This window comes from Globicephala melas, chromosome 5 (genome assembly GCF_963455315.2).
Source record: "Globicephala melas chromosome 5, mGloMel1.2, whole genome shotgun sequence".
NCBI lineage: Eukaryota > Metazoa > Chordata > Mammalia > Artiodactyla > Delphinidae > Globicephala > Globicephala melas.
This window is the reverse complement of record NC_083318.1, coordinates 44,593,678-44,620,537: the sequence shown is the minus strand read 5'-3', so window position 1 is coordinate 44,620,537 and position 26,860 is coordinate 44,593,678. Positions and strand designations below refer to the sequence as shown.

The following is a 26,860-nucleotide window of genomic DNA, read 5'->3' as shown; positions in this document are numbered from 1 at the left end:
ACTTAGTTCATATAACACAGCCAGAAGAGACAAGTTATAGCATCACTGGGTTTATAATAATATATAAGTAAACCAGAGCCACACCGGGGAGCACAAGAAGTTGGATTTATTGTTTCTGACAACTGCATAGCAACTTTTAGTTTGCTCATATTCCCAGCATCACAAATCTCAAATACAATTTTGCTCCTCAATTACAAACATATACTCTGAAAAGTGATTAGGTAGCTTTTAAAAAATCATCATTATTCATTTAAGAGAGAGTATCTTAAAAATCTTTGCCAAGCAAGGTATCAGCTTTACCTTTATAAATCTCTGCATAAAATGAAAAACAAATCAAGGCATACAAATTTCATTTTGTTCTATGTTTTTAAATACCATCCTTTGTTTCCCTTAAAAGATTTTGATCTATTCATTCAAAAGTATTCTGAAGCTCTACTGCCTGTTGAAGACAGAATGAAGGCATTTTAGAGCATCTGAACTAAGCACTGTCTTGACTGAACCGAAGCAGGAACTCAATCAGGGTCCTCGTGGGCCTCCCAGCCATGCCTTTGCGCAGATAAGGAACCTCATCTTTGTTGGTCATCACACCTGCTATGTCTAAATGCGCCCACTTAGGATGAGTCACGAATTCTTTCAGAAACGCTGCAGCCGTACATGCTCCTGCAGATCTGAAGGGGAAGACAATAATCAACATTTAACCCCATGTAAATGTGCACTGAACGTTCTATTAAGATCCTCCATTCCTGCTAAGTGGCTTCTATGGCCAGAGAGCAAAGTCAAGCTAATGAGACCTCTTAAGATGTTAACCCAGAAACCACTTTCAAGATTTTCAGACATAGCTTTAAGCATAAAGGATAAATTCTTTTTCCTACGGTAACGACCATATTTGCATCTCATTCCCTTACCATTTGCTTAAAATGACCTTTAGATTTGAAAACATGCAAGATTTTGAGAACCAGTTGGGAAATACCTTGAAAATAAAAGACAGAAATTAGTGCTTACAAGCACTACATCAAAAGAAAATTGGACAGCTAAACCTTTTGTGAAAGAGGATTAAACTGAAAATGGTCATTCTGGCAACCAATGATGACTGTAAAAATGTACTTTTATAGCTTATTTTACATACCTATATTTTCCAATGTTATTAACATCAGCAAGCTGGCAATCTACAACCTGTCTTGTGTAATGTTCAAAGAGAGGCATCCTCCAGACACGGTCCCCCGTTTCAATGCTGGCCTAAAGAGCAAATAGGTATGCTAGTTGGCGGAGGAGATGAAGCAGGTTCTGACCTGTTACTCTAAAACATGATGCAATACAACAGATTCCAGAATTATTTCAGTTAGTTAAAAGGTTTACTTAAGAATTATAAAAGAAGCCAGGAATGTTGTCAAACAGTCCCGCAAATCTGTAGGGCATCTGCTAAAATTGTCCAACTAATATTATGGGTCTCAGTTTAAATGAATAAGCTGGTAACCTGTAGCACAGACAGGCTTTGCTGGTTTGATTTGGCCAGATCTCCTAAGATAACGTGACCTCATTAATTCATGTAATCATTTACACATTCATTCATCCATCCATCCATCACCTACTGAACTGCTGAGCACCAAGGTGTTGGGGATATAAAGACACTTAATAACTGAGCCATCAAAGGGCCCACAGGCTAGTAGGAGAAACAGATAAAGGTTGTTTTAATACACTGTGGTCAAAGGTGAGAGCCAAAAGTGAAAAGTCAGGAAGCAGCAATATAAGCTGCTGTCTTGAGACTTGAGTAGTTATCAGAGGAACCCACCAAGGGTTGAAAGCAACTGCCTCCAGGAAAAGAGGCTGTAGGCTGTATAGACGCTGACTGTCATTTCAGTGTTTATGTACATATAACTTGAATTTTTTAAAGAAAATTAAATTAAAAAAAAAATCAAAACCAACAACAACGTTGTGGACGGTAGCGAGGGACACTGGACACTGGGTGCCTGGCACAGAAGAGAGGCCCCACAGCCTACCTGAAAGGAGACAAGGGGGCTGAGCTTCTCCCTGAGGCTGGGGACGGTAGAGGGGGGCTTCACAAATGGTGAGATGACAGAGGTGAAAGGGAAGCAGTTTAGGGTGGAAGGACAGTTTAGGACCTTAAACCACATCAAGAATGTATTCAGGGACATTTTGTATTTGTTTCTGCTGGCACATAGTAAGCTTGCATTAATTACTTGTTGAAAGAATGAGGTGCCAGATGGAGCTGTTTCATAGCCAAGCGGGATGCACAGGGGCTGGGCTGCAGGAGAGATGGGAGCTCAGCAGAGACGTGCCAGCTGAAGCCAGGGGAGTAGACGGGCTTTCCGGTGAGGACCATGCAGAGTCAGAACATGTGGCCCGGGACTGAAGGCAACCAAAGGGGCAGACAAAGGAAAAAGCTGGCCAAGGAGGCTGAAACAGAAGTCAGCGAGGAAGGAAACCAGAAAAGATTATCGTGGAAGCCAAGAGCAGGGTGTCACCAAGACGCCAGAGGTACACGCTGCCTCTGGACAAGCTAAAGGAGGCTAACAGAGTGGCGTCGCTGGGCAAAGCTGATGGCAGCGAGAGCGGGGGGGCGGGTGGTGGTGACGGGAAACTGTTTGGAAGAGGCTGCTGTGAAAGGGCTGGGAGGAGGCACAAAGCACAGCTGCAGAAATCGTCCTCACCACCCGCGAAGGGACAAGGGACGCGGGTGAGCCCTATCTACATGCTCCCCTACTTGACTCATGACCCGTATTCCTTAAAAAGCCATTCCTTCTTCTACAAAGCTGTCCTTGTAACCTTTTCTACATCAGGGATATTTTAAAGTTATTTTCACTTCATTCTGAAGCTGCTGGAGGAGAGGAGGAATATAGCATCATACCCATAATTTTGGAGCATTTATAGAAAACCACACTGAATCGAGTTTATTGAATTTTCATTTCAAAGGCAAATCTACAACATAAATATCACTTTAATGAAGAAATATAGCATTCTAAGGCTAGAGTAATTAAATCATCTCCATAATCTAGGTCTGTATGTGTTATTCTTACCTCAAATAGTTTGTTCCACAGCCAGGAAGAATTGGTAAAGACCCCAGTGGCACCAGACCCCAAAGCTATGTCCATGGCACCTGCAAGACACAGCCCTTCAGGTCAGCGTTCAGTCTCTTCCGGCGAGACAGGTTTCTCTGCTGCTATGCAGACCAAAACTTTAGCCATTACCCTATTTTAATGTCTCCCTCATTTTAGAAAATAGATGATGTTGGGAAATCCTTGCTGTATATATTTAATATCTTTCTAGTTTCTCAAGCTAGAATTCACCTTCAATTATTAAGGAAAATGAAAAAAAAGCAAACATCAAATATCACCAATAATCTCATCCCAGGGATAACCACCACATATTTTTAATATTTCTTTCCAGATTTCTTCTAAACTTAAAAAAGAAACATAATTAAGACCACACTGTACATGTCCAATAGGTGCTCTTCCTCTTATGCTTTAAACGTTTATTCTTTTATAAACAAATTCGTTGAAAGTATTCTTAATGACTTTAAAAGCCCACTGGGTAGAGGCACGGGCATACCTCGTCTTATTACACTTTGCTTTACTGCATTTTGCAGATACTGCATTTTTCACAAACTGAAGGTTTGTGGCAACCCTGTGTCAAGTAAGCCTATCAGAGCCATTTTTCCAACAGCATTTGCTTACTTCGTGTCTCTGTGTCACATTTTGGTAATTCATGCAATGTTTGATACTTTTTCATTATTTGTTATGGTGATCTGTGATCAGTCTTCTTTGATGTTACTACTGTGACTCGCAGAAGGCTTAAATGATGGTTAATTAGCATTTTTCAGCAATAAAGTATTTTTAAATTAAGGTATGTACATTGTGTTTTTAAACATAATGCTACTGCACGCATAACAGACTACAGTGTAGTGTAAACATAACGGTGACCCATATGTAAAAACCTGTGATTCCACATGACATGTGGGCAACTCTGTTTGGGTCCTTGTCCCTTGGGGTTTTGTTACTCTACCTCCCAATTCACTTCCCTTCACCATGACCGCTACCACCATCATCTACCACTGGACTATGGTAATACTTTAAAAAAACAAACAAACAAAAAAACCTTATTGTCAAAAACTTCAAATATACACAAAGCAAAGAGAATAATGTAATGGACATACAAGTAAGACCCATTAACCACCACAAACAATTATCAAGTCACAGGCAAACTTGTTTCACCTACACTCTCAGAACTGACAGATTATTCTGAAGCTAAACGCAGACACTCATCCTTAACAGACACACTTACACATCCACCGGAGTCAACAACCAAACACCGTTCACCAGCCCACCTGGCCTGCCAGCGTCTCCTCGGCCCTTCTCCCTTGCACTCAGCACGCTGCCGGCCAGGGACCCTTTCACAGGGCAAATGTGATCCCACAGTCTCCACTCTTAGCTTCCTGCTGCACTTGGCTCCAGACTAAATCCTGCAACACGCCAAGGCCAGTGGGGGACTGGTGCCTATCAGCACACAGGTCCCGAAAGTCCCCACCCAGCCATGCTCTGCTCCTCTCGGCCCCATTCACCGCTGCCCACCCCCCCCACACACACACCTCAAGAGGTGCCTTCGCTCTCCCCCCTCCACCCGCTAACGCCGCCTCCTTCAGATCCCAGCTCAAGCAGCACTTCTCAGACAAGATGCCTGACATCTCAGACCTGTCAAATCCCCAGATGCACCGGCTCTCACAGACTCCTTTTCTCACCGCTCCTCTGTGCTGGTCAGTGTGAGGATCTGCTGAATGCCCCGCCCCATGGGACGCAGGCCTCACCTCTGTCCTGACCCACCTCTGTATCCCCAGCCATCTGAAGGGATTAAACACAGGCCGACTGTGTCAACAATCATTCATGGCATCCCCTATATCCCAGATACTACGATGGTTGCTGGTTACTCACTGCCTATGGTCTGTCTATATGATTGCGGGGATACACACTCATTAATGCTTTACTTTTCAAGTTAGTGGCTTTTTCCATACTTATTCACTTGTCCTCAAAACATTCCTATCAGCCCTGTAAGAGTCTTGCATCAGTGTGTGAATTTCTCAAAGAGAAGATGAGCACTGACTGCAAACAAGAATGTGATGTGATATCCGCTCTTAAAGGAAGAGAAAATGGGAGACAAATATTTAATGTGATCCAACAGGGATCATGGCTCTAGAGATGATTTCATTACATACTTCAGAAAATAATCTATTTTCTACATAATTACAGAACTAGTACCACCACCAACTTCGGAATTACCATTATCGGGGGAATACCTTCCATTTTCTTTTACAAGGTACTTTTGAAGCTGTATACTGAGGTGCTAACTCATCAGTGTTACCAGAATTTCTCAGAGTATGGAAGGAACATCAAAGCTCCAAGGAAGGTGCTGATGTCACCACTCTCGTTCCATCCTAAATCACAGGCATTAAGAAAATGAGAGGTACCACGACTGAACGGCACGCCCTGAGCAGTCGCTGCTCCTACACTCTGCTACAGGCCTACCCTTCAAAGGTCAGTAACATCAGTCCAGTCTCTACCAACCAGGCACAACAACCCGTATCACCTTATTTAATTTTCACAGGCACCCCTCCTGCCAATGACGTGCTATTATACCCCTTTTACAGACGAGACAACTGAGACATTGTCAAAGTCACATGCTATTAAGAGGCAGGACAAATTATTTTCTCCTTCTAAAGACTACGTTCCTCCTCCTGCTATGAACTTGGGGTTGGAAACTGTTTCTCATCCTCCCCCTTTGAATCCCAGCTCCTGGAACTCAAGAAGGGGCTCAGTAAGTTATTTAGGGAACTAAAATGAGCCATCAACAGCCTTCAGCAAGGACAACGGCTGGGGTGATTTGAAGGCTCCCCCATCAGGTTGCCCTTAGTTACTTGGAACCAACTTTCCCACCTTCTCACACCCTCAGGCTTGGAAAAAAAAAGAGGGTGGAGGGCTGTGATTCCTCATTTACAGAAAGGGTGTACTATCACCCACCTCAGCACTGCCCCTCAAACACCAGCCCCAGAACCTCTGTTGTTCAGCTTAAAATGTTTGCTGAACTGAAAAGGGAGACAAAAGACCATAAAAATACTATAATGCCAGCTTGAAAAGAGGATTCTTAGCATATAAATCTGTGGACTATTGTTAGAAACACATAAAAGAGAAACATGAACTGACTTCTCTTAAAGTAAAGGCTCACGTGACCAGGGGAAGAATTAAAACCAAAGGATAAAAAATGATCTGAATTTTAATCTTAAAAAAGATGGAGACAGAATGAATTCCTAAAAAGAGAACTGTTGGATAAAAGATTATGAACACTGGGTTTCTGCAATAAGGCAATGCCCACTGTCGTCCCTTTAGGCATTTACTCCTACTCTACAGAGCAGGTGGTGTTGCCTGCCGCGTGCAGGCGCTGCATTAAAGAGGCTTTCCAGAAACTCCCTCCAGTCTTCACAACTCTGCGAGACGAACAGACTTGTCCCCAGGTACTGATGCTCGGGGGTGTCAGGGAATCAGCCCAAGGCTGGTGGACTAGGAAGCAGCATAGCTGGGAGCCACCCCTGGGTTGGCCTTAAAGCCAGCAAGCTTCACACAACACATTACATGGCCCCGCCTCTGCTACATGAGGACCTTGCCACCTCCATCCCCAGTGTTTTTATTTCTGTATAACCTCAAGTACAAAAGTTCAGAAAACACTTAGGGGGCATTAGATGCGTATGATTAATAAAAATAACTACTGATTTTGGAATTTATCACTAATCTTTTCAGACCTGTATCAAACAGCAATCGTAACAGAAAACATCGCTAGTATCATTCATAGACGTTGTCGCTGTGGATGGGCTGACCTGACCCACTTGTTCTTTCTTTACTTAAAGGTACAGCCTGGGATGTTTCAAAACAACAAGGCTAATATTCAAAGCAGTTTACAACTGCAGAACAATTCCTCTGGTGAAAGATATTTGAATGCAAATGGAGCGAGCCAGGTTTCAGCAAAATAATGCCCTGAGTACAATGTGTGCACTCGATGCCAACAAATGAGACCTTCTTCAAACAAACGCAGGAAAAGCACGTTGTCTGACCTGTCAAGGTGGCGGCATTGATGATGACCTTTGGGTTAAAAGTGTGTGCGTAGCAGAGCGCATCAGCCAGGATGAGTCTCCCCTCGGCATCAGTGTTATCCACCTGCAAACAGGAAGGTCAAAAGAAAAAAAAAGGGTAAGATGATACAAATAATGAACATAAAATCTACACACAGGTATGTTCAATTTAAAAGAAAACGCTGTTGTGATGTTTGTCATCGAGTATCAAAAACATACTACCATGAGAACGGGAATAGTATATTTACTCTGAAGAGCAAATGTAATTTAATAATCCCTGTATCAGAGCTGATAACCAAATGCTGATGACTTTGGAGGCTGAAATGAAGAGAAGTGTCTGGTTCACTTTACTATTAAGTTTATAACAGGAAGGGGAAAAAATATCAAGATTTCTGAAAACAAAAAGGCTAAAGAGTTTAGGAAAGATACATCGAAGCAGCAGCCTGGATCTCCAGACCGGAGAACTCTTGCAACTTCAGCAACTTCATATATATTATATCCTTTTCTTTTAAATAGAGGCTCAGTCGTTATGGGCAGTGTGTGTGTACATGCATACACGTGCCCAGCGGACGACCTGCTGCCACATCCCCCAGATGCAGCACCCATGAAGCAGAATGCGTTTTCCACTCGAATGAGTTGCTAAATGGAAAAAGTTATCACATCGAAGGTGAATCTAGAAAACAGCCTGCACTTTTACTGCTTTTCCCTGTTCTGCAGGGTTGGCTGCAAATTCGTGGTAATTTGTGTGTACAGCATTCAGGAAGTAGGAGGAAGAGTAAGGTAGGAAAAACAATCTTAAAGTTCCCATGAAGAAGTACTTTTGACTGTATGAAAAGCTACTCATAATAAAGGCACTGGCCTTCCCTACAGAGCCAGTGCTCTGCACCCGTTCAAGATGTGTTGATGTGGCTGTGCTGGGAGTCCTTCAGAAAGAGCAGAACTCAGAGGCTGTGTCTTCCACCTACAAACCTGTATGGTCTTCCCGTTTTTGGCTCTAACAACATCCCCAGGCTTGTTGGCCTTCCCGCTGGGCATATTTTCACAAAGAGGGGCCAAACCTGTCCAAAAAAGAATATATGAAGGAACATGGAGTGTGCTAGGTCCAAATACACCACCCATGGGACCTAGGTCATCAGCGGGCCCTCAATAGACGCCAGTCACAGACACCACTTCGACCAAGTGATCGAGTTTAGCAACACCAGTGACCCAGGTGACATTACGCGCACCAGCAACAGGAAATACACGTCATTCTCTCCAAAGAAGTCTAACCTGATTCTATTGTGAAGAAATAACCAAATAAATCCGAACTGTAGGACATGGCAAGATGACCTTGAACCTTTAAAAACTGCCAGTGTCATGAAAGAAAAAAAAGGGGGGGCAGGAATAGGCTCTAGATTAAAGAAAACTAAAGAGCCATGGTGACCACACGCAAGGGGTGATCCTTGAGTGGCTCCAAGATTTCAAATACAAATAGAAATAAATAAATGCGTGTGTGTATAGACACACATATAAAACAAACATTTTTTTGACAACTGGGCAGTTTGAATTTGGTTACTGTATCAATCCCTGGAAATGATAATGGTATTGTCATTACACAGAATGCCCTTGTTCTTAGGAGACACAAGCAGAAGTATTCAGGGGTGACGTGTCGTGATGTCTGAGACTCACTTTCAAACAGTTCAGCAAAAATGGAGGAGGAGAGGGAGGGGGCATGTCAGACAGACCCAGGCTGCAGTCCTCCCTTCCCATGCAGTGGAAGTGACACTGCTCAAGTCATTCGACCTCAGTCCCCGCTCCCAGCTCCCCCTGACACATGGCAAACCCCCAGCATTGTGTCTGGCATCCTGCACTACAAAAATCGCCTGCGTACTGAGCACTTTTTCTGTCCCAGGCATTTTCTGCATGTCGAGGCACTTAATCAGCCACAACCCTATGAGGTAATCGCTACCCTGACTACTGACTGAGCATTTTCCATTGGAGTTAACCGCAAACTTGACATTATGTGCCCCTGACTGCTAATCACTTTTTGCAGAAGTAAAACAAATCAATTCTAGTTACAGCCCACAACGCAGAATACATTTAACTCTGCCAGTTCAGACAAGACAACACCTATCTCAGCTAACCAAACATCTTCCACTTGATGAAAACCTATTTAAAAACCATTTCTTGATTCTTTTCAGATTAGAGGAAACCATGTTTGTTGTCTCCGTTCTACCATTTGACAGGATCCCAGAAGCTCTCCAAGACACCCTCCCTCTCCCGCGCACCTACGACGTTGATGGGCAGGTCGAGCTTGGCAGCAGACACGATGGCTGAACAGATAGTGGCGGCTCCTCCCATGTCAGCCCTCATGAGGTCCATGTTTGCCGCCGCCTTGATGGAGATGCCACCACTGGGGAGAAAAGGACAAGGTACCACGTTAATAGCAAAGAAGGGGGCCAGGACCATTTCCCTAAAAAGAACGCGTAAGCTGAGGGTAAACTACCACATACAAACGCCAAGAAATTTCCAAACTGGGAATCAATGATTTCAGCATTGAAGAAGATAATATTGTGGTTTTTATAAAAGACACAAAATAATTCCAGAAATACAGGTGGGTATGTGAGCTCATTTTATTTCTGTATGAATGAAATTTAAGCAGTGCCACTGGAAACATGACTACATCATGCAGTCAACATGGCTCAAATCCCATCTGAACTCCTGACACCTAGGTAGATTTGTCTTTTCAGCAAATTTTATGAATGGATCAACTTACTGAACCTGAACGTCACAAGCTGTTGGGGAAAGCTGACAAGCTCACAGAAGACCGGGAGGACCCCTTTCAACTCCTAGGAAGACACGAGAGAACTCGTTCTGACACCCCCAAGGTGTGCTGGATCCTGCAGACAGCAAAATACAACCCAGGCACGAGGAAGATGCTAGCCCAAAGCCTTGAGACGGTGCCCAAACACAAGAGCTGAGAAAGGTTTCAATTACCAAGAAACCCAAGCCACTGCCCCAAACAGACTTCCTGAACTAACTAGTGACTTTTCTGCTTCCGGTTTATGAGAATCCAGAGCCACTGGCTCTGCAGGCTGGGCAATGAGCCAGGGGTTTCTACTCTGAGTTCTAATTGGATTCTGCTGCTGACTTGCCTTGGTGAGAGAGTCAACTCCTTGCTCTGACATCTGCTCACCTTAGAAATCAGGTCCTAATTCTCATTCACCTCCAAAGCACTTGATATTTAAATCTATTTATTTATTTATTTATTTATTTATTTTTGGCTGCATTGGGTCTTTGTTGCTATGCGTGGGCTTTCTCTAGTTGCGGTGAGCAGGGGCTACTCTTCGTTGGTGCGCGGGCTTCTCATTGCGGTGGCTTCTCTTGTTGTGGAGCACGGGCTCTAGCAGTGTGGGTTTCAGTAGTTGTGGCTCGCGGGCTCTAGAGCGCAGGCTCAGTAGCTGTGACGCACGGGCTTAGTTGCTCCACGTCATGTGGGATCTTCCTGGACCAGGGCACGAACCCGCGTCCCCTGCATTGGCAGGCAGACTCTCAAGCACTGCGCCACCAGGGAAGCCCGGCAGGTGGATTCTTAACCACTGTGACACCAGGGAAGCCCTGCACTTGATATTTAGATGGCTGTCATTTACACCTAGAATTAAAGATTATCCACTGGCTCAGAATAAGAAAAGAAGTACACTCCTGGTCCAAGAAGTCCAGACATAACCCCATGGGGGCAAGGAGAGCAAGCTGGTGCATGAGGTTGTCCTTCTATCTACTTCTAGGCCACTTCTGCTCAGGGGGTTCCACTCTGTGTATAGGACTATCATTCTAAATAACCACTAGTCAAAGGTCAGCAGTTATCTCTGCTCACCTTTTAGATTCCCCTCCAATCCATCCATTTCTTTTCTCCTGCATCCATCCAAGTTGAGGCTACCACCATCAGTCATTCAGATGTTTCCCTGGCTCCTATATATATTCAGATGTCCCTATAGCAGTCTTACCCCTTCACTTCATTACCCATACAACTACCAAACTTTTACAAATAGATGAAAAAAACAAAACAAACAAAAGAACCTCAATGCTTTTTATAAGCATACACAAAAATTCAAAATGGATCACAGCCTTAAAAGCTAAAACCATAGACTTGTCAAAGAAAACACAGACTTGGCATAGGCAATAATTTCTTAAACAGGGCAAAAAAAGTATGAACTATAAAATTAAAAACTGATAATTATACCTCATTAAAATTAAAAACTGCTCTTCGAAAGGCACCACTTCAAAAAATGAAAAGGCAAGCCTCACAGTGGAAAAAAAAATATTTTCAACGCATCTGTCTGAAAAAATGACTTGTATCTAGAATATATTTTTTAAAAACTTATAACTCAGTAAGACAAACACTCCTATAATGAAGGGCAAAAGATCTGGACACTTCATGAAAGAAGATGTACCAATGGCTAATAAGCACATAAAAAATGCTAAACATCATTAGTCAGAGAAATGCAAAGTAAACCTCAAAGAAATACCACTACACACTCCCTGAGTGGCTAGAACTAGAAAGACGGACACCATAAAACGCTGGGGAGGATGGAGAACAACTAGAACCTTGTACACTGGTGGTGGGAATGCAAAATGGTATAAGAACCTTGGAAAACTTTGGTAGTTTCTTATAAAGTTAAACATGCAGTTATTACACAACTCAACTCTCCTTTCCTAGGTGTTTAACTAAGAGAAAGATAAACATATACGCACATAAAGGCTTCTAGATGATACTGGCTTTATTACTAATAACTCAAAACTGGAACAACCCAAATTTCCCTCAGCAATGACTGGATAAACAAATTTTGGTATTTCCATACAACAGAATATGACTCAGTGATATAAAGGAACAGATTACTGATATGACCACAACATGGTTAAATCTCAAAGATAATATGCGGAGAAAGAGGCCAGGCATAAAAGATTCCACATAAATGAATTTCTGGAAGAGGCAAAACCAATCTACAATAACAGAAAGATGACTGGTTGTCTGAGGTGGGGTAGGGGAGAGGACGACTGCAAAAGAGCATCCCCCCAAAATTCCCCAAGGGAGTTTTTGGGGTGTCAGGGAAATGTTCTGTTTTCATGACAGAGGTGGTTTGCTGCATGGGTGCACACGGTTGTTAAGCTCATTGAACTGAACACGTAATGGGTGGACTTTACTGTATGTGTAACTCTCACGTCATTCTTTCCCTCTGCTAGACACCCCTCAGTTACTTCCAACTGTTCAAAGTCCAAAATCTAACCAGGCCCAGAACAACCCAGCTTCTGCCTGTCTCTCCAGCTGTGCCTCGTCCCTTCCCCCAGTCACGTTCTGTCACGGCCACTCTGGCATGCTTTCAGTACCAGGAATTTCCCCTCTTCCTTCCCACCCGCAGCCTCCACCGGGCTGTTTCCCTGCCCTACTCCCCGCAGAACTAACTCCCTTATCCTTCACATCTTAAGCTAAAACTGTCATTCCTTCTAGGAAGCCTTCTCTAAACCCAGAAGACTAGGTCAGGCCTCCTTGCTTCATATTACCATAGCAAAAAATTCAAGTACAGATTTAAATGAACAATAAACTTCACCCTAAGCATAAATGTTTCAATTAAGGTATTAGCCCATGATAGTATAAAACCATCACAATTAGCAAGATGTTTAAAAACAACTTTCATTCTCTTATTTTTATCTGCTGTAGTGTTCTATTTATTTTTATTTTATTTTTTTGGTTGCATCACGCGGCTTATGGAATCTTGGTTCCCCAACCGGGGGTCGAACCCAGGCCCCAGCAGTGCAAGCGCCAAGTACTAACCGCTGGACCGCCAGGGAATTCCCTGCTGTAGTGTTTTATAATACACACTTTAATACAACAGTATATGCATGTGACATAAATTAATATGCGTATTTTGAGTGGTATGAGCTCGAATCTTTTACTGATGGGCTACCTAACGAAGATCGTTTGGAGACCAATGCTTTAAAGGAAAGAACGTGAACCAGTGGATGGAAAGCACAGGAGGCATTACAATCTGCTAGTACAAGGAAGACCAGCCTGGAGGCCAGATCTGCCCAGGACAGAGGCATCACAGTGCCTAGAAACACTCCTGTAAGGGTGGGATTCACTCACGTTTCAGATGGAGTTCCTGAATGGGTGCAAAAACATACTAGGGGACATCAAGATTTTATGATCTCTAGCAGCATTTTCCAAAGCAGTTTCTATGAACCTTGATTTCCATAGATAAACGTTCCCTTCAAAAGGAAATTAAGATGTCAACTATATTTATATTTCAATTAAAAAAAAAGGAAATTTAGAAAATGCTGTATTTTATACCCCCAAGAAGTCCTGTAGTTGAAACAAAACAAAATAAAAAACAATTTGTTTTATCTAACCTAGTTTTTTGATCAAGTAATCCTTTTCAAGTCTCACATTTAATTAGCAACCCAGAAGCTAGTATTCAGTAGCAAATGCTTTCCATGGGAAATACTGACTCAGATCATCTTTTCGAACTCAGCTTCTCCCTGGTTGAAATAACCAGAGACAGCTTCCAATTCTAAGGAACACTTATGGTTTAAGGAGATTAACGAAAGCTAGACTGGTCAGCAAAAAAAGTAATCTCAAGTAAGCAAAGGGAAGACAACATGATCTACTTGGAAAGCTGCCTCACCACTATCTACTTGGAAATCCTTAATATCCACACAGGAGAATCGAAGTGCATGATGGAAATATTTTAAGACATTTTAAACACACAGCTGAGTTTGACTTCCGTTCTATTAGTTATGGGGCTTTGAACAAATTATTTAACCTGAGTCATGGTTTCCTTACCTGAAGAATGTCTGCAATGCCTAGCTCCTAGGCGTAAGATCAGGGCTAATATATGTAAAATGCCTAGTAGAGCCTCTGACACACAGTAGGTGTTTTGTAAGTGGCAGCCTAATGTATTTAAAGTTACATATAAGATCTGACCAAACACCATGCTTCTGAACCAAATTACACACCAAATAATACAACGGCATACAAAGCATTCACCAAAATACAAAGCATGGATGCAGTAAAGAAGTACCTGTCAAAGGTAATCCCCTTCCCAACAAACACCAAGGGAGGTTCACTTGCATTGGGGCTGCCTTTGTAGTGAATTTCCAGGAAGACTGGAGGCTCTTCAGACCCTTTGGCCACACTGAGGAATGATCCCATTTCCTGTTCCTCAATCCAAGGCTTGGGTCTATAGAGCAGAAAAGGGAAAAAGTAAATACATGTTGCTATCTCCATTTCAATAACTTAGAATAACTCATCCGTGTGTAAAAAAGTATAACAGACAAGCTCTTAATACAGACACGTTAATGCTTCAATTATCACCTCCTATCTGCTTTCTGTATATTCTTGGGAGAGTCCCTTGATTCTGAGTCTGTTTCCTCATCTATAAAATGAGATCAATGACACCTCCATCAAAAGATTAGCTATAGAATTACTAAGAGAATTCATGTATGGTATTCAATACAACGTCAGGTAATAGTGCATAGTCAATAAACAATTATTACTTGATTTCTTTCCCCAAGCCACTCATGTATTTCTAAAGTTTTAATTTAAAGATGAAATTAGCAAGGCTCTGAGACCATAAAGGGTACTCAAAGATAGCTGAGGAGTCCACTGATTTATTTTTGGTACTTCTGAAAAAGACAAAGCAATAGCCAACCAACCAATCAACAAACAAAGAACCAACAAAACTACACTCCATTGATTAGACTGAACTACCATTTCTTTGCTTTTACAGAATTGCTGGAATTCCATCTTTTTAATGTTGTCACACTATTTCTCACAGTTTGAGATGTCTGATTGAAGTGGGAAAACTAGTTATTACTTAATAAACACGGGATCAATGGGGATAATTTAATGGGAATAGTCCTTAGTGCCAACCAGAAGACAGATGCCACATCGCTATTCCTCCTAGGCTGGAGGCCCAAAAGGGCTTTGTATTGCTTTCTGGCCACAGTAACTAGGCCAGGGGAGAAATCCTACCCTGCTACAGACAGACCAGAAACAACCTTATTCAAGGAACGCTCCTCCCGCACCTGCCTAGACACTTGTTGAAACTATTAATCTAGGACGTCATTGTAGAGAGAGGGCCACCCAACTTCAGAGGGAAAAGAATATAAAAATGGAAGGTATAACAATTTAAAAAAAAAACGCTTCAAAAGAAGCGAGGCCATATAATGTGGGCACTTTTATTCACAAACCCAGTACTTGATGTTTTATTAAAGTCCTGCCCTTCTGGAAGTACAGTCTGTATTTCTTTGATTTACACCCACCTACGCTAGAGCGTGTTTGACACAGCTGCCTCCGTTTAAGGGCTACATTCCGCCCGCCTGACCTGCCTCATCTCTGGCCGACTTCCCTTTGCTCCACCGCAAGCCATGCAGTTTCCCAAGGCCAATGCATAGGTACTCCTGCCCCGCCCTCCTGTCTGTTCACTTCTAAGCCACCTCCCTGACTCTGCTTAGGCACCACTTTTGTTGGCAAACCGTTTCGACTCTTCCACAATCCTCCCTGGCTCTCTGCCCCTGTAGCATCCCCTGCACAGCCATTTCCCTGCCTATTCCTTCCTGCAAGGTCCTCAGTTGTCTGAGGACAAGAACCATCGCCACGCACCTTTGTACGCTAAGTTCCCAGGCACACAGGAGGTGCCCTTACCGATAATGTGAGGCCACACAGCCACAGTCTGCTGACACAACATAGCTCTGGTGTCTCCCTAAATAAACCAAGGAAGAGTCTTTACCAAGACACCTTTGTAGAGACTAAACATTGCTACAGAATATATAGCAACCATTCCAGAAATTTTATCAAGCTCCAATACTACGTTTTCTATAGATTATACATTTCCTTCGCTCTATCTAGACCACAGGGGTTTTCCTGAAAACTGCGAACTCTACTCACAACTAAATAGTGAAGAATCCTTTTAAATGGAAGTGCCCTTGAGAAGCAACCTTGATAGTAAAGGATTCTTTAGGTAAAGCAAATATCTGTGGATTTACTTTAATCATAAATCCCCAAATACTCAGACTTGGTTTGCTTAAAGGGTTACGGGGAGCCTGGAGGGGCAGCCTTTTACATCCAACAGCCTGGCTGCTGACAACGAACCTGAGGACGGTCTGGGAACACCAGTTCTGGTTATTTGATCTAGCTAACGGAATCTACCAGGTAGAGATTCTCATTCTATGCCAAGGAGGGCATGCTCTGTTCTTCACTTACGTCAAAAAGAGAAAAGACAGAAAGGATTCACCAAAACAAAATACAATCTGCACACTCCTCAGAAAGGTTAAGAGTTAACCATTCAATGCAATAATTCAACTCCTAGGCATATGCCCAAGAGATAGGAAAACATACGTCCACATAAAACCTTATATACAAATGCTCACAACAGCATTATTCAGAGTCCAAAAGGTATAAACAACCCATATGTCCATGAACTGATGGCCAAGGGGGAGAGGGAAATGAGGAGTGACTGTTAATGGGTACAAGGTTCCTTTTACGGGGTAATGAAAATGATCTAAAATTAGCTGTGGTGGTGGTAGCACAACTCTGTGAATACACTAGAAATTACTGAATTGCGTACTTTACATGAGTGAATTGTACATTCCATGAATTATATTTCAATAGAGCTGCTACAAAACACACACACATGTGCAGTGTGCAGTCACAACACTCTCAAAAGCAAAGCAAGGTATGATGGGAGAGACCTCAAACTGAGCCCTTACCCCCACTTGTATGTGGCTGCTGGTGGGTGACCTCACCTCTCCAGTCTCAAGTTAATTCTCCGAAGAGCGAGAGAGCTGGATTTTAGGATCTCTGAGGCTCCGTCTGCCTCTAGCCATAAGAGTCTATGACAGAATCCTGAATTACCTGATGTGGACCTCTGTTTTACTACTAGCACTTCTGAGATTCTTCTCAATAATTTCCGCAAATTTGGTTGGCGTCATCTCATTGGCAGGCGTCTCCATCAGGTGGCGCGCCAGGTTCTGCCCAGAAGCGAAGAGGACTCCCCTTTGCCAGGCCTCCTGATCCCCACTGGCAAAAGCAAGCACAAGGTCATCGTCAGACAGCCTCTGCGGAACACTCCCCACAGCCCAGCTAGGAGGGCTCCTGCCGCAGACGACCAGTGAAACGTGATGCACACGGGGACCCCGATTTATTCTTTGGGATCTGATCCAGGGGGGGCAGCTGTTATGGTTTATGAAGTGTTGGAAAACACGACCCCCCCCCCAGAGCTGAGCTAGAGGAAACCTAGAATCCTCACCTCACCTGTTGGCCTGAGGGACCTCTGGAGCCCTCAATCTACCCCCCAAATCTGACGGCAGAGGCTTCCACAGAAAGGCCTCTTTTACACTCCTCCAGGGTGTGACTACAGAGCAAGCTCCCCTTGCTCAGTCCTGCCGGGGAACGGAAGGCCTCCCACCTTCTCCCTGCCTGGTTCGGGACCCTGAACTCCAACCCACCAGAGAGCAGGGCCGGCTTCAGGAGACAAAGGACGTGGGTGAGCTCTCCACGACCCTGGCTCTTCTCCTGCACGACAGGAATTGCCACGGCGCATGGACAGGCAGGACAACACTCATCACTTACGGAGTTCACCATGGGACACACCCTTGATGGGTTTTGTCTTGCGATCGATCGTAAAAGCCCCATGAAATCCGAGCCACAACTCTACTCAACCAATGAGGAAAATGAAGCAGAGAGAGACTTCAGTCACTTCACTGAGGTCACCCAGCCAGGAAGTGGGAGGCAGATTCAAAGCCAGGCTGACTGGTCGCAGGGCCCTCATTCTTACCCACTACATCACAGCTGCCAACCACCGGGAGGGACCCCCGCTGTCCTCCCAGCACCGTCTCCTGAGGGTCCCACACTGTCTGCTCCTGAACACAGAATAGGGCTGGAGTGTAGCTGGTGCTCAATAAATCTGCTCAAAGATGAGTCTCCCCACTAGACTAGGAGGGCAAGGGCCGGATCCCTGTGTCTGCGTATCTCTGGCGTTTAGTACAGGGCCCGCAGGCACTGGGTAGATGGAAATGATCTGCATCAAAACCTGCTGGGACCCGTCTGTCATCTTGTTCCCTCCCTCCTCAGGGAGCCAACCAGGTATGGTTTCCTAGGAACCAGCAAGCACGGAGGGGTCTAGAGAGTCAGGGGGGAAACACACACAGGACGAAAGCCAGGAGCAGAATGGAGGCACAGTCACCAAACTTCTAAAATGGCTAAGGCCATGGGAGAGCCACAGACAAGCTGCACGGCAGTGCCCAATGCTAAAAGGCAGGTAGCTCATGTCCAAAAGGCCCTGCCATCAGCACGCAGGGAATGGGCCTGGTCCTGGTTTTGTTCCATCACCTTCCATGGAGCTTCACTGACACGGCCACCTTCTTTTTCTGCTTCAGGTCGTCATACTCATAGAGCCCAAGCATCGCTCCTTCCGCAGCCGCCTGGGCGTCTCCGCAGGGGTCCACCTCCACGGACGAGATCTCCAGGTCCTGAACCTGTCTGCACCCCGCTTCACAGGGACAGAGGAACCAGAAAACCGGAGTCAGTCAGGGACACCTCTGAGGGCAGAAGGCAGAGGCCTGGGGTGGGGTCCTGAGAAAAACATCAGAACTGGAATTCAAATCCTGGCCCTGACACTTGACTTTTCTGAGCCTCCACTTCCCCTTCTGTAGAGTGAGGACGAGCACACACCTCACAGAGGGTGGGAGGACAGACTGATGGATAAAATGACTAGTCTAGCACCTCACAAAGCGGGCCCTCAAGAAGTGGCTGCTATCATTAGTATCACTTCTGAAACACTACGGTTTCCTGATGAAGCGTCCCAATCGCCGGGAGCTTGCCACATTAAAAATGACATAGAAGGGCTTCCCTAGGGTCACAGTGGTTGAGAGTCTGCCTGCCAATGCAGGGGACACGGGTTCGTGCCCCGGTCTGGGAAGATCCCACATGCTGCAGAGCAGCTGGGCCCGTGCGTCCGGAGCCTGTGCTCCGCAACGGGAGAGGCCACAACAGTGAGAGGCCCGCGTACCGCAAAAAAAAAAAAAAATGACATAGAAGTGATAACACTGAAATTACACCCAAGGAACTGAGCAAAGTCCATTATTAATACAGCATTTATTAAGATCAGGTCAGCAAAATCTCCCTAATAAAAGTTATGAAATAATCTCCGAACATGAACTTTGAAAGTACATTTAACAAGCAAATATGATTTCAAAGCATCTTTAACCAGTCTCCGTGGTGACGGCCTTGTCCTGCCGGTCAGCTCTGAAGAGACCCAATGGCACCTACCTCAACTTTTGAACTGTCCACGTGACGAAACTGGGACAGGCTTGCACCTCTGGTAACTAGTGATACAAGCATCCTGCCCTTGGCATCCATTTTCTCTGATTTGTAAATATGATGACTCCACGTGATTTAAAATTTGAGCAACGGACTTCCCTGGTGGCACAGTGGTTAAGAATCTGCCTGCCAATGCAGGGGACATGGGTTCCAGTCCTGGTCCAGGAAGATCCCACATGCCGCGGAGCAACTAAGCCCGTGCGCCACAACTGAGCCTGCGCTCTAGAGCCTGCGAGCTACAACTACTGAAGCCCACATGCCCTAGAGCCCGTGCTCCACAAGAGAAGCCAGCGCAGTGAGAAGCTGCGCACCACAACGAAGAGTAGCCCCCACTCGCCACAACTAGAGAAAGCCTGTGCGCAGCAACGAAGACCCAACACAGCCAAAAATAAATTAAAAATAAATAAATAAATAAAAATAATAAAATAAAATAAAATTTGGGCAACATGAGGGCTGCATTCCAAAAAAGGAAAAAAATCACCCACCAGGACTTTCTGGCAAAACAGAGCTCTAAGGCCGATACTGCAAGAGGGAACAAGTGGTCCTGAAACCCCCAGACACAAGCTAAAGAAATATAAAAATAAAATTCCACAAGCTAACCTTCTGTATCTAAAGTAAAGCCAAGCATCTTAGGTAAGGGAAACTGAATATCTGTTCAGAGTTATTTGTGTGAACGTGAGGGGATGGTGATGGAAAGAGGGGAGACATAATTTGACCGAGTGATCCTTAGGAATCTTTACCAACATTAAAATTCAAAAGTTAAAGAACCTGCTGCAGCGGCCCTGATGTTCTCCTTGCCTCCGTGCCAGTTTTCCTGGTCGTCGACTCCGGCTGTCCTTTTGCCGAGGCCAACCACCACCACGCTGGGGAAGTCCTGTTCCAAAAGATACATGAAATCAGCTGCTTTACGTCTTTAAAGCATCCACTTCCAGCACGAAATGGCACAGGAGCTTGCACACAACCCCCTAAAGCGCTGCACGGGACAAAACCCTCCACGAAGTTTGCTTGTTTTATTTTTGTAAGCCCTGTTATCTTGGTTAAATTTTATAACTGTGTTGCAAAGGGAGAGCGAGGATAATCCTGCAAATAACTCTGCTGTGTAAGACAGGGCCACTGAACCAAGAAAGCCTGCAGACTGAGGAATACAAGAGATGCAGTACTTTTTGACAACAACTCGCCTCTTTACAATGTTAACCAATACTTGCGGCTTAATCCTGGGATAAAACGAACACATAATCCGATACAAAATTTTCTGCCTGACTGGTCAGCCACAGTACTTGGCACATACAGGTGCTAACTCAGGGTTTGCCACATAAACCTTATTTTCACCTCATACCTCATGCAGACCATAAAAGGTTCGGGTTTTGCCTGCCTTCAGGGGTGGTCCAGATCTGCAACAAGAAGAAACAGTTGTTTTAAAAATTATAGTTTGCTCTGCTCCATTAAAAAGTGACATAAACAAACCTTTAGCATTATTACAGTATGCTCTGATGCTTCTGCAAATTTGCTACACTTATGTTTTTATCAAATACAGAATTCTCTCAGGCCAGATTTCTCAGATGCAGCACTTCTAATTCTATCTCAAAAACTTCCAGATTAGATTTAATGCCAACTACAGAAAGCGATGCCGTGGATGGGTAATGGAGGGGAGAGCTGAGCACTGGATGGAGGCTGACCTCAATCTTAAACCTCATAAAAGACGCAAGATACCAACCTAAGTGGCTGACTTGACGGCAGTGTGTTCAACCTGCAGGTTTTTTGTGATTTATCTACAGATGGGATACCGGGCAATTTAAAAACAAAGCAGGTGGCAACGCACAATTACAGCCGGAGGACCGGATGCCCTGGTACCTCGCAGTCAGGAAGGCCAGGCTGTTCTGTACTCGTACAGGTTAGCTTTGGTGTTAATGAACTAATCAAGGCAGTGAAAGAGCTGCCTACTGGTGAAGGACTGGTATAAATTGACAGGCGATGCAAATTCTGTCATTCAATAATTAGACAATTACTCTAATTATTAGACTACACCTATCAGATGCTAATAGGCTATCTGTAATCCAAATAATATACAGTTGCAGTGGCCTATGCTGTCACCTCTGTGTCTGTTAAATGTGGCCGGCAGCTCAGAAGGACTTGGAAACCCCAATGCTTCCCTACCTTCCCCAGACCCTGGCTAATCCAAGAGTGGTTAGAATCTCAGGCCCCACCCAGATTTACTGAACTGGAATGTGCATTCTAACTACACCCCCAGGCGATTCACATGTCATTTAAGATCTGAGAAGCCCTTGAAACTCAACGCTTGCAGCCTCCTCAGCCTATTCTGAACCAGCCCAGGCTGTTCCCCACAAGTGAAGGGGAGTTAAAGAGGTAGAGAGATGGAAGGTGGGAAGGGGGTGGGGAGAAACAAACCGGAGCCAGGAGGGTGGGCTGAGGAAATATGGTACTTTCCAGATCCTTCTGGGTCAGCCTCTCACAGAAGTCTGTGGTTTGGTTGAAGCGGCCTGACTTCCCAGAACTGTGGACCCACCCAATACTGAACCTGAAGTACCAATGTGCATTCCACAGACACATACTTCCACTGAGAAGATCCCAGCCAGTGTATTTCCATGCATTTTCATCCACTAATAATAAAGCACAGAAAAGATATTCTCTTTCACTTTCAGGGCATTTTAAAAACTGGAACCCACAGATGAATACTTACATGTTCAAGATTTCTCTCAGCTTTCCAGACACCAATTTATTAAAATTCTCTCCTGCGCTTGTAAACTGGGGCACATCATCTTCTTTTTCTTTGCTATAGACTCCTAAAACAAGGCCCTGAAAACAAGAGAAAAGGTGAATACAATTAGAGTAGATCCCTGAGAGGGACTCAAGGGTTCCCAAATTCCAGAAAGGGCTAATCATTTCAACAAAACCGTGTCCCCCTCAAGGACAGAAGAACAAGTCCAAAACAGCAGCAGGTGCTGGGCAGTCAGCTACAATCACATACTGCCTAAATGTTTCAAACTCCTGCCGATGCAAGAGCGCAATTACTACCTGTCCTGGTCTTGATGGTCCCTCCCAAGAGCTTTCACAACATTGAGGGCTTCCTTCACTTTCAAATAAAGAAGAGCAGAAAGGTGCTTTAAGAAAACAATTCCATTGTAATGAAGTCAGATCTGGAAGGGGTTCAGAACATGCCACCCCAAAATATGCCACTCTGGCATATTGATTACTTTGAGGTGCAGGCAGCTGAGAAAAAGCAGATGCAGGAAGGGCTCTCTGACCGCCCACCCCCCCCCTTCCTATCTAAAAGCTGGTCATAAAATTTCCCATGAGAACGTTTCTCTCCCTGTACCAGGAAGAGAACATTCTTGTCACCATAGACTGGGAGTCAACACCAAACAAACCTACTAAAATAACCCTTATCCTCCCTTTGTTTCCCCCATATATTTCCCTGTCTCTCAACTTAATGCCCCCAGGCTCCTTTGCCTTATCACATCCCCACAATTTCCCCATCTCTGTTTAAAAAGGTATATAAGCTTTCGGGCCTATAGGCTTCTTCGAGTCTTCATTTCCCTGTTGAAGATTCCCATGTACACATAAAAATATGAAATAAAACTTGTATGCCTTTCTCCTGTTAATCTGTTTTACGTCCATTTCATTCTTAGGTGCAGCCCTAGAACCTTGGAGAGTAGAAGTAAGTTCTTCCTCCCCTACAAGCTTCAAATGCAAATCTGCAATACTCATTCCAATAAAGTCAATGGCTGTACTTGCCAATACTAACACGTACTCTGGCCAACTCATAGGCTGGAAGAAAGGAAAAGGATGCACCTTCACCGGGAGGGTCGGGCCAGAGCATTCTGTCCAGCACTTAGCGGCTTACCCTTTCATCTCCTTAAGCTCCAGGCCCCAAACATGTGAAATAAGGAAGTAAACCTAGGAATCACTATTTGCCTTTGCACAGCAATTTATGACTTTAAAAATGTGTTCTGACTTAGGGCACCTCTGTGAGGTGGAAAGAAAAGTAGTCTTCTTCGCATCTGATGGATAAGGAAACTGAAACCTGATTTGACATACTAGCCCGTGTGCAACAGAACTGGTCAAGAACCCGGATGCCTTCCCTCAGGTCCTCTGTCCTTTCTACAGAATCACACTGGTACTTAGACCAAATCATGTCCTGTCCTTTCCATCAAAGAAAACTAGGCTTCCTCGGGGTTGGTAACCTTCCCAGGTTCTAACTTACCCAGACTGCCCACTGTCTGGGATTCCAGGGAACCAAGTAGGGAACTGATCAGACAGAACACGGATGTTACCTGAGTAGGATCCATTTCCATAGTGTTGAACAGACTAGGGGACAAGCTTCTGGTCCCTCGGCCATCTGTGATTCAGGGAGAGGCCTGAGCTCAAGCCCCATCTAGAACACTCCTAGCCAGGCACAGTCTTTCTGGTCCTCAAGCGTGACTCCCACACATGTGCTCCTTCCGCCAAGCCGTTCCCCTTTTCCAGATCCCCCGCGACCGAACAGTGACCCTCTTCACAATGTTTTGGAGCTCAGTTAGATGGAGGAGGCGCCTCTTCTGCAGGACACTTCTAATCTCACGAACAGATGGGTCTCCCTGCAAAGCCCTTTTCCCTAGAGAGACATTTTTCTCTAGAAACCCTTCTAGTCAGTTTACTCCGAGAGCCTGTGTCTTCCTGGCCTTTAACTTCAGCGGGGGAGGGAGGTCTTGGTGTGGAAGCCGGGGCCAGTGATTGGCCGACTCTGGGACCCTAGAGGGCATTTCACCTCACCAAACTTGGGCATCCTCCTAGCTAAGGTGGGAACAATCCTGGCGCCGTCCTTCCCTGGGTTACTGCGAGGACTAAACAAAATAATGAAATACGGGCACGGCACAGAGTGGGAGCTCAGGAAACGGGAGCTACGGCTATCATTCCCTCGCGCGCAGAGTTCGGGTCCTAGCACTTTCAAGCAAGAGAAGGAAGAGCGCATCCTCGGCACTAGCCGGCTGGAGAATACTGGGGGGGTCTGCAGCCCCGCGCAGCCCGCTGCCAACGCCGAGCTCCGCAAAGACACGAAACGTTTCTTTCTAGCCAATGTCTGTAACTCGGCTCAGAAGCCCGGAACAACGCGGCCCTGACCTGACCCGAAGTCCCCGTGGCCCGCGGGCAAGACTCGCGGCGGCCCCGGAGCGAGCCGCGGCCTCTCACCTTCGTCATGTCTGCGGCGGCTGGACCGGGTCCCCAGAAATGCTTCACGCTCAGATGTCGGACGGCGAGTCTCGTGGCAGCCGGAAGAGGCAGCAAGAACATCTTTTCGGCTCGGCCCCCCCGCACCGCCCTCCACCGAGCACGTGGCGTAAGGAGGGCGAGTGCGCGCCTGGGAGCCCAGCTTTCCGGGTTGGGGGGGTGGGTAAGGGGGGGTAGGTGGGCGGAGGGCGCGCGCCTAGGGGGCGGGGAAGGTGCCAGGGGGCGTGCCGGGCGTGCGCCAGGGGCGTGGCGGGAGGGCGTCGGGGGCCGGGGTTGTCGGGTGAGGGCCAGCGCGGGCGCGGTAGGGCTTGGGCGCGGACGAGCATGCGTGCGCCCAAGGGGCGGGGCGGGCCGACTGGGCGGTACTGGGATAGACGCGAGACTGTGGCGGGCGCTCAGGGCGTGCAAGTGCGGACTGAGACGAAGAGGCGGGGCTCTTGGAGAAACGCTCTAGAGAGGGGCGGAGTCGCTGTTATGCTGTACCGCGAGGGGCGGGGTTGGAGGCGGGGCACCGGGGAGAAAGGGGAGAAGCAGCCTTACAGCAGAGCTCTAGTTGGGAAGAGAAGACCCTCCTGCTGAGTAATTCTTATTACTTTCCTTTTCTTGAACTTGCATCTGGTCCAAGGGTTCAGCATGGTAAGGCAGTTAGCCCAAATACTGTTTTTTGAAAAGAGAAGCTTTGCGAATAGCGCTCAGTGTTTTAATATATATTTTTTAAAGGGGTCTTACATTTTTTATTGTAAAAAGATACATGGTTGAATGGAACTTGGAGAACACGATGAAGTACAAAGAGGGATACGAAAGCCGTCCTTAATGTTACACCAGTGTCTGAACCCAATTTTAGCTGGATCTTTGATTTTAGCTAGGGGCGCGGGGTAGGCGGGGTCCCCCAACTGAAGTGAGTCAAGTCCTGGTCTCAGTCGCGGGAAGGAGAGAATGTCTGTTTCACTGAGCAAAGGCTGGACGCAGCAGAGATTTGACTGTCCATTCTTGAAGGTTGGGCTAGTTGGGGGTGGTAGGTCCTCTTTGACTTCCTTTAGATAGTTGAAGAGGAATTGCATCATAAACTCAACAAAATTCACCTATGTTCATTTAAGAGAAATTTTGTATTCACGTTATAGCTGTTTTCTCTTTCCAACGAACTCATGCTACAGTTTCCATAACCAGAAACTTGCTAAAACGTGTCCCCCAACCTTCTGTGGGAGTGGTGAGGAGGAGGGCTGTGTGAGCTTCAGAGGTGACAGTGCTGCAGAGCCATCGGTTACATTTGTGACTATCTCCTTTTAGCAAATTCTGTTCCCTTCATTTTATTTACTTGCTGCTCCTGCCAGGGAGAATGTGCTTTCTGCCATAGCCTCATTTACTTTTCGCTTTGCTTCAAGGACCACACCATTTACATTTTCACATGCCTAAATAGAATAAAGGAGAAATAAATGTCAAAGCCCGCAAATAACTTTTGTCCTTACTGAACAATATTTTTGACCACTTTGGGATGCAAGATTTAGCCATCCATCAAACCCTGGGTTTACAAAGTGTTTAGTATGTTTTTCTGTTAGAAACCATGGAGTGCAACAGAATTTAAAAGGGTCCCTGGCCTCAAAGACTTTATTATCTAGTAGAGGTAGAATATATCATGACTGTAAAGAGATAAAAAATAGACAGTTTCATACAGTTATAAGTGCATATGCTTCAGTTCTTTCTGTCCCCTTCTTTGCTTGACTGAGACTTTGGTGCCATGTCCTCCAGGAAACCTTCACTGACATTTCACATCTGGGTTATGTGCCCTCCCTTTGCTCCCAAAGCAGCCTGTCTCAAAGTGCTGATCCCCTGTATTCTCCCTGGTTCCCCTAGGCATCTTGGGAGCCACGGCTCTCATCTCTGAGCTCCCAGTGCCTAGATCTAGAGTTTAGACTGTGACTGCCACATATACGAGGTGTTCATAAAATATTTGAATGAATGCATGATCAGGGTCTACTGGATGCGGCAGGGTTAATTAAAGAACAGAATAGTTCCCGATTGTGGCCTTCAAATAATAAAAACAAAAACAGAAAAAGCTTGGGCTTCCCTGGTGGCGCAGTGGTTGAGAGTCTGCCTGCCGATGCAGGGGACATGTGTTCGTGCCCCGGTCCGGGAAGATCTCACATGCCATG

At 45.3% G+C, this 26,860-nt stretch overlaps 1 protein-coding gene across 2 annotated transcripts; it reads right to left on the bottom strand.

Annotated features, from left to right (window-relative positions):
* Nucleotides 1–89: 89 nt before the first annotated feature.
* LAP3 (leucine aminopeptidase 3) lies at nt 90–24,890 on the bottom strand. Of its 2 annotated transcripts, none has more exons than XM_030864284.3 (13): nt 24,672–24,890; nt 22,183–22,298; nt 20,821–20,875; nt 20,253–20,358; nt 18,495–18,654; nt 17,019–17,183; nt 14,185–14,343; nt 9,397–9,521; nt 8,099–8,187; nt 7,112–7,214; nt 3,036–3,115; nt 1,127–1,236; nt 90–668 (listed from the first exon to the last, which is right to left on the bottom strand). In XM_030864284.3, exons 1-13 carry the CDS (start codon nt 24,771–24,773, stop codon nt 479–481), a joined length of 1,560 nt encoding a protein of 519 aa, XP_030720144.1. In that variant the 5' UTR covers nt 24,774–24,890; the 3' UTR covers nt 90–478. The 2 variants fall into 2 exon arrangements, with proteins under 2 accessions (XP_030720144.1, XP_060155168.1); XM_060299185.2 differs by lacking the exon at nt 24,672–24,890 and adding an exon at nt 23,777–23,925.
* Nucleotides 24,891–26,860: the final 1,970 nt, after the last annotated feature.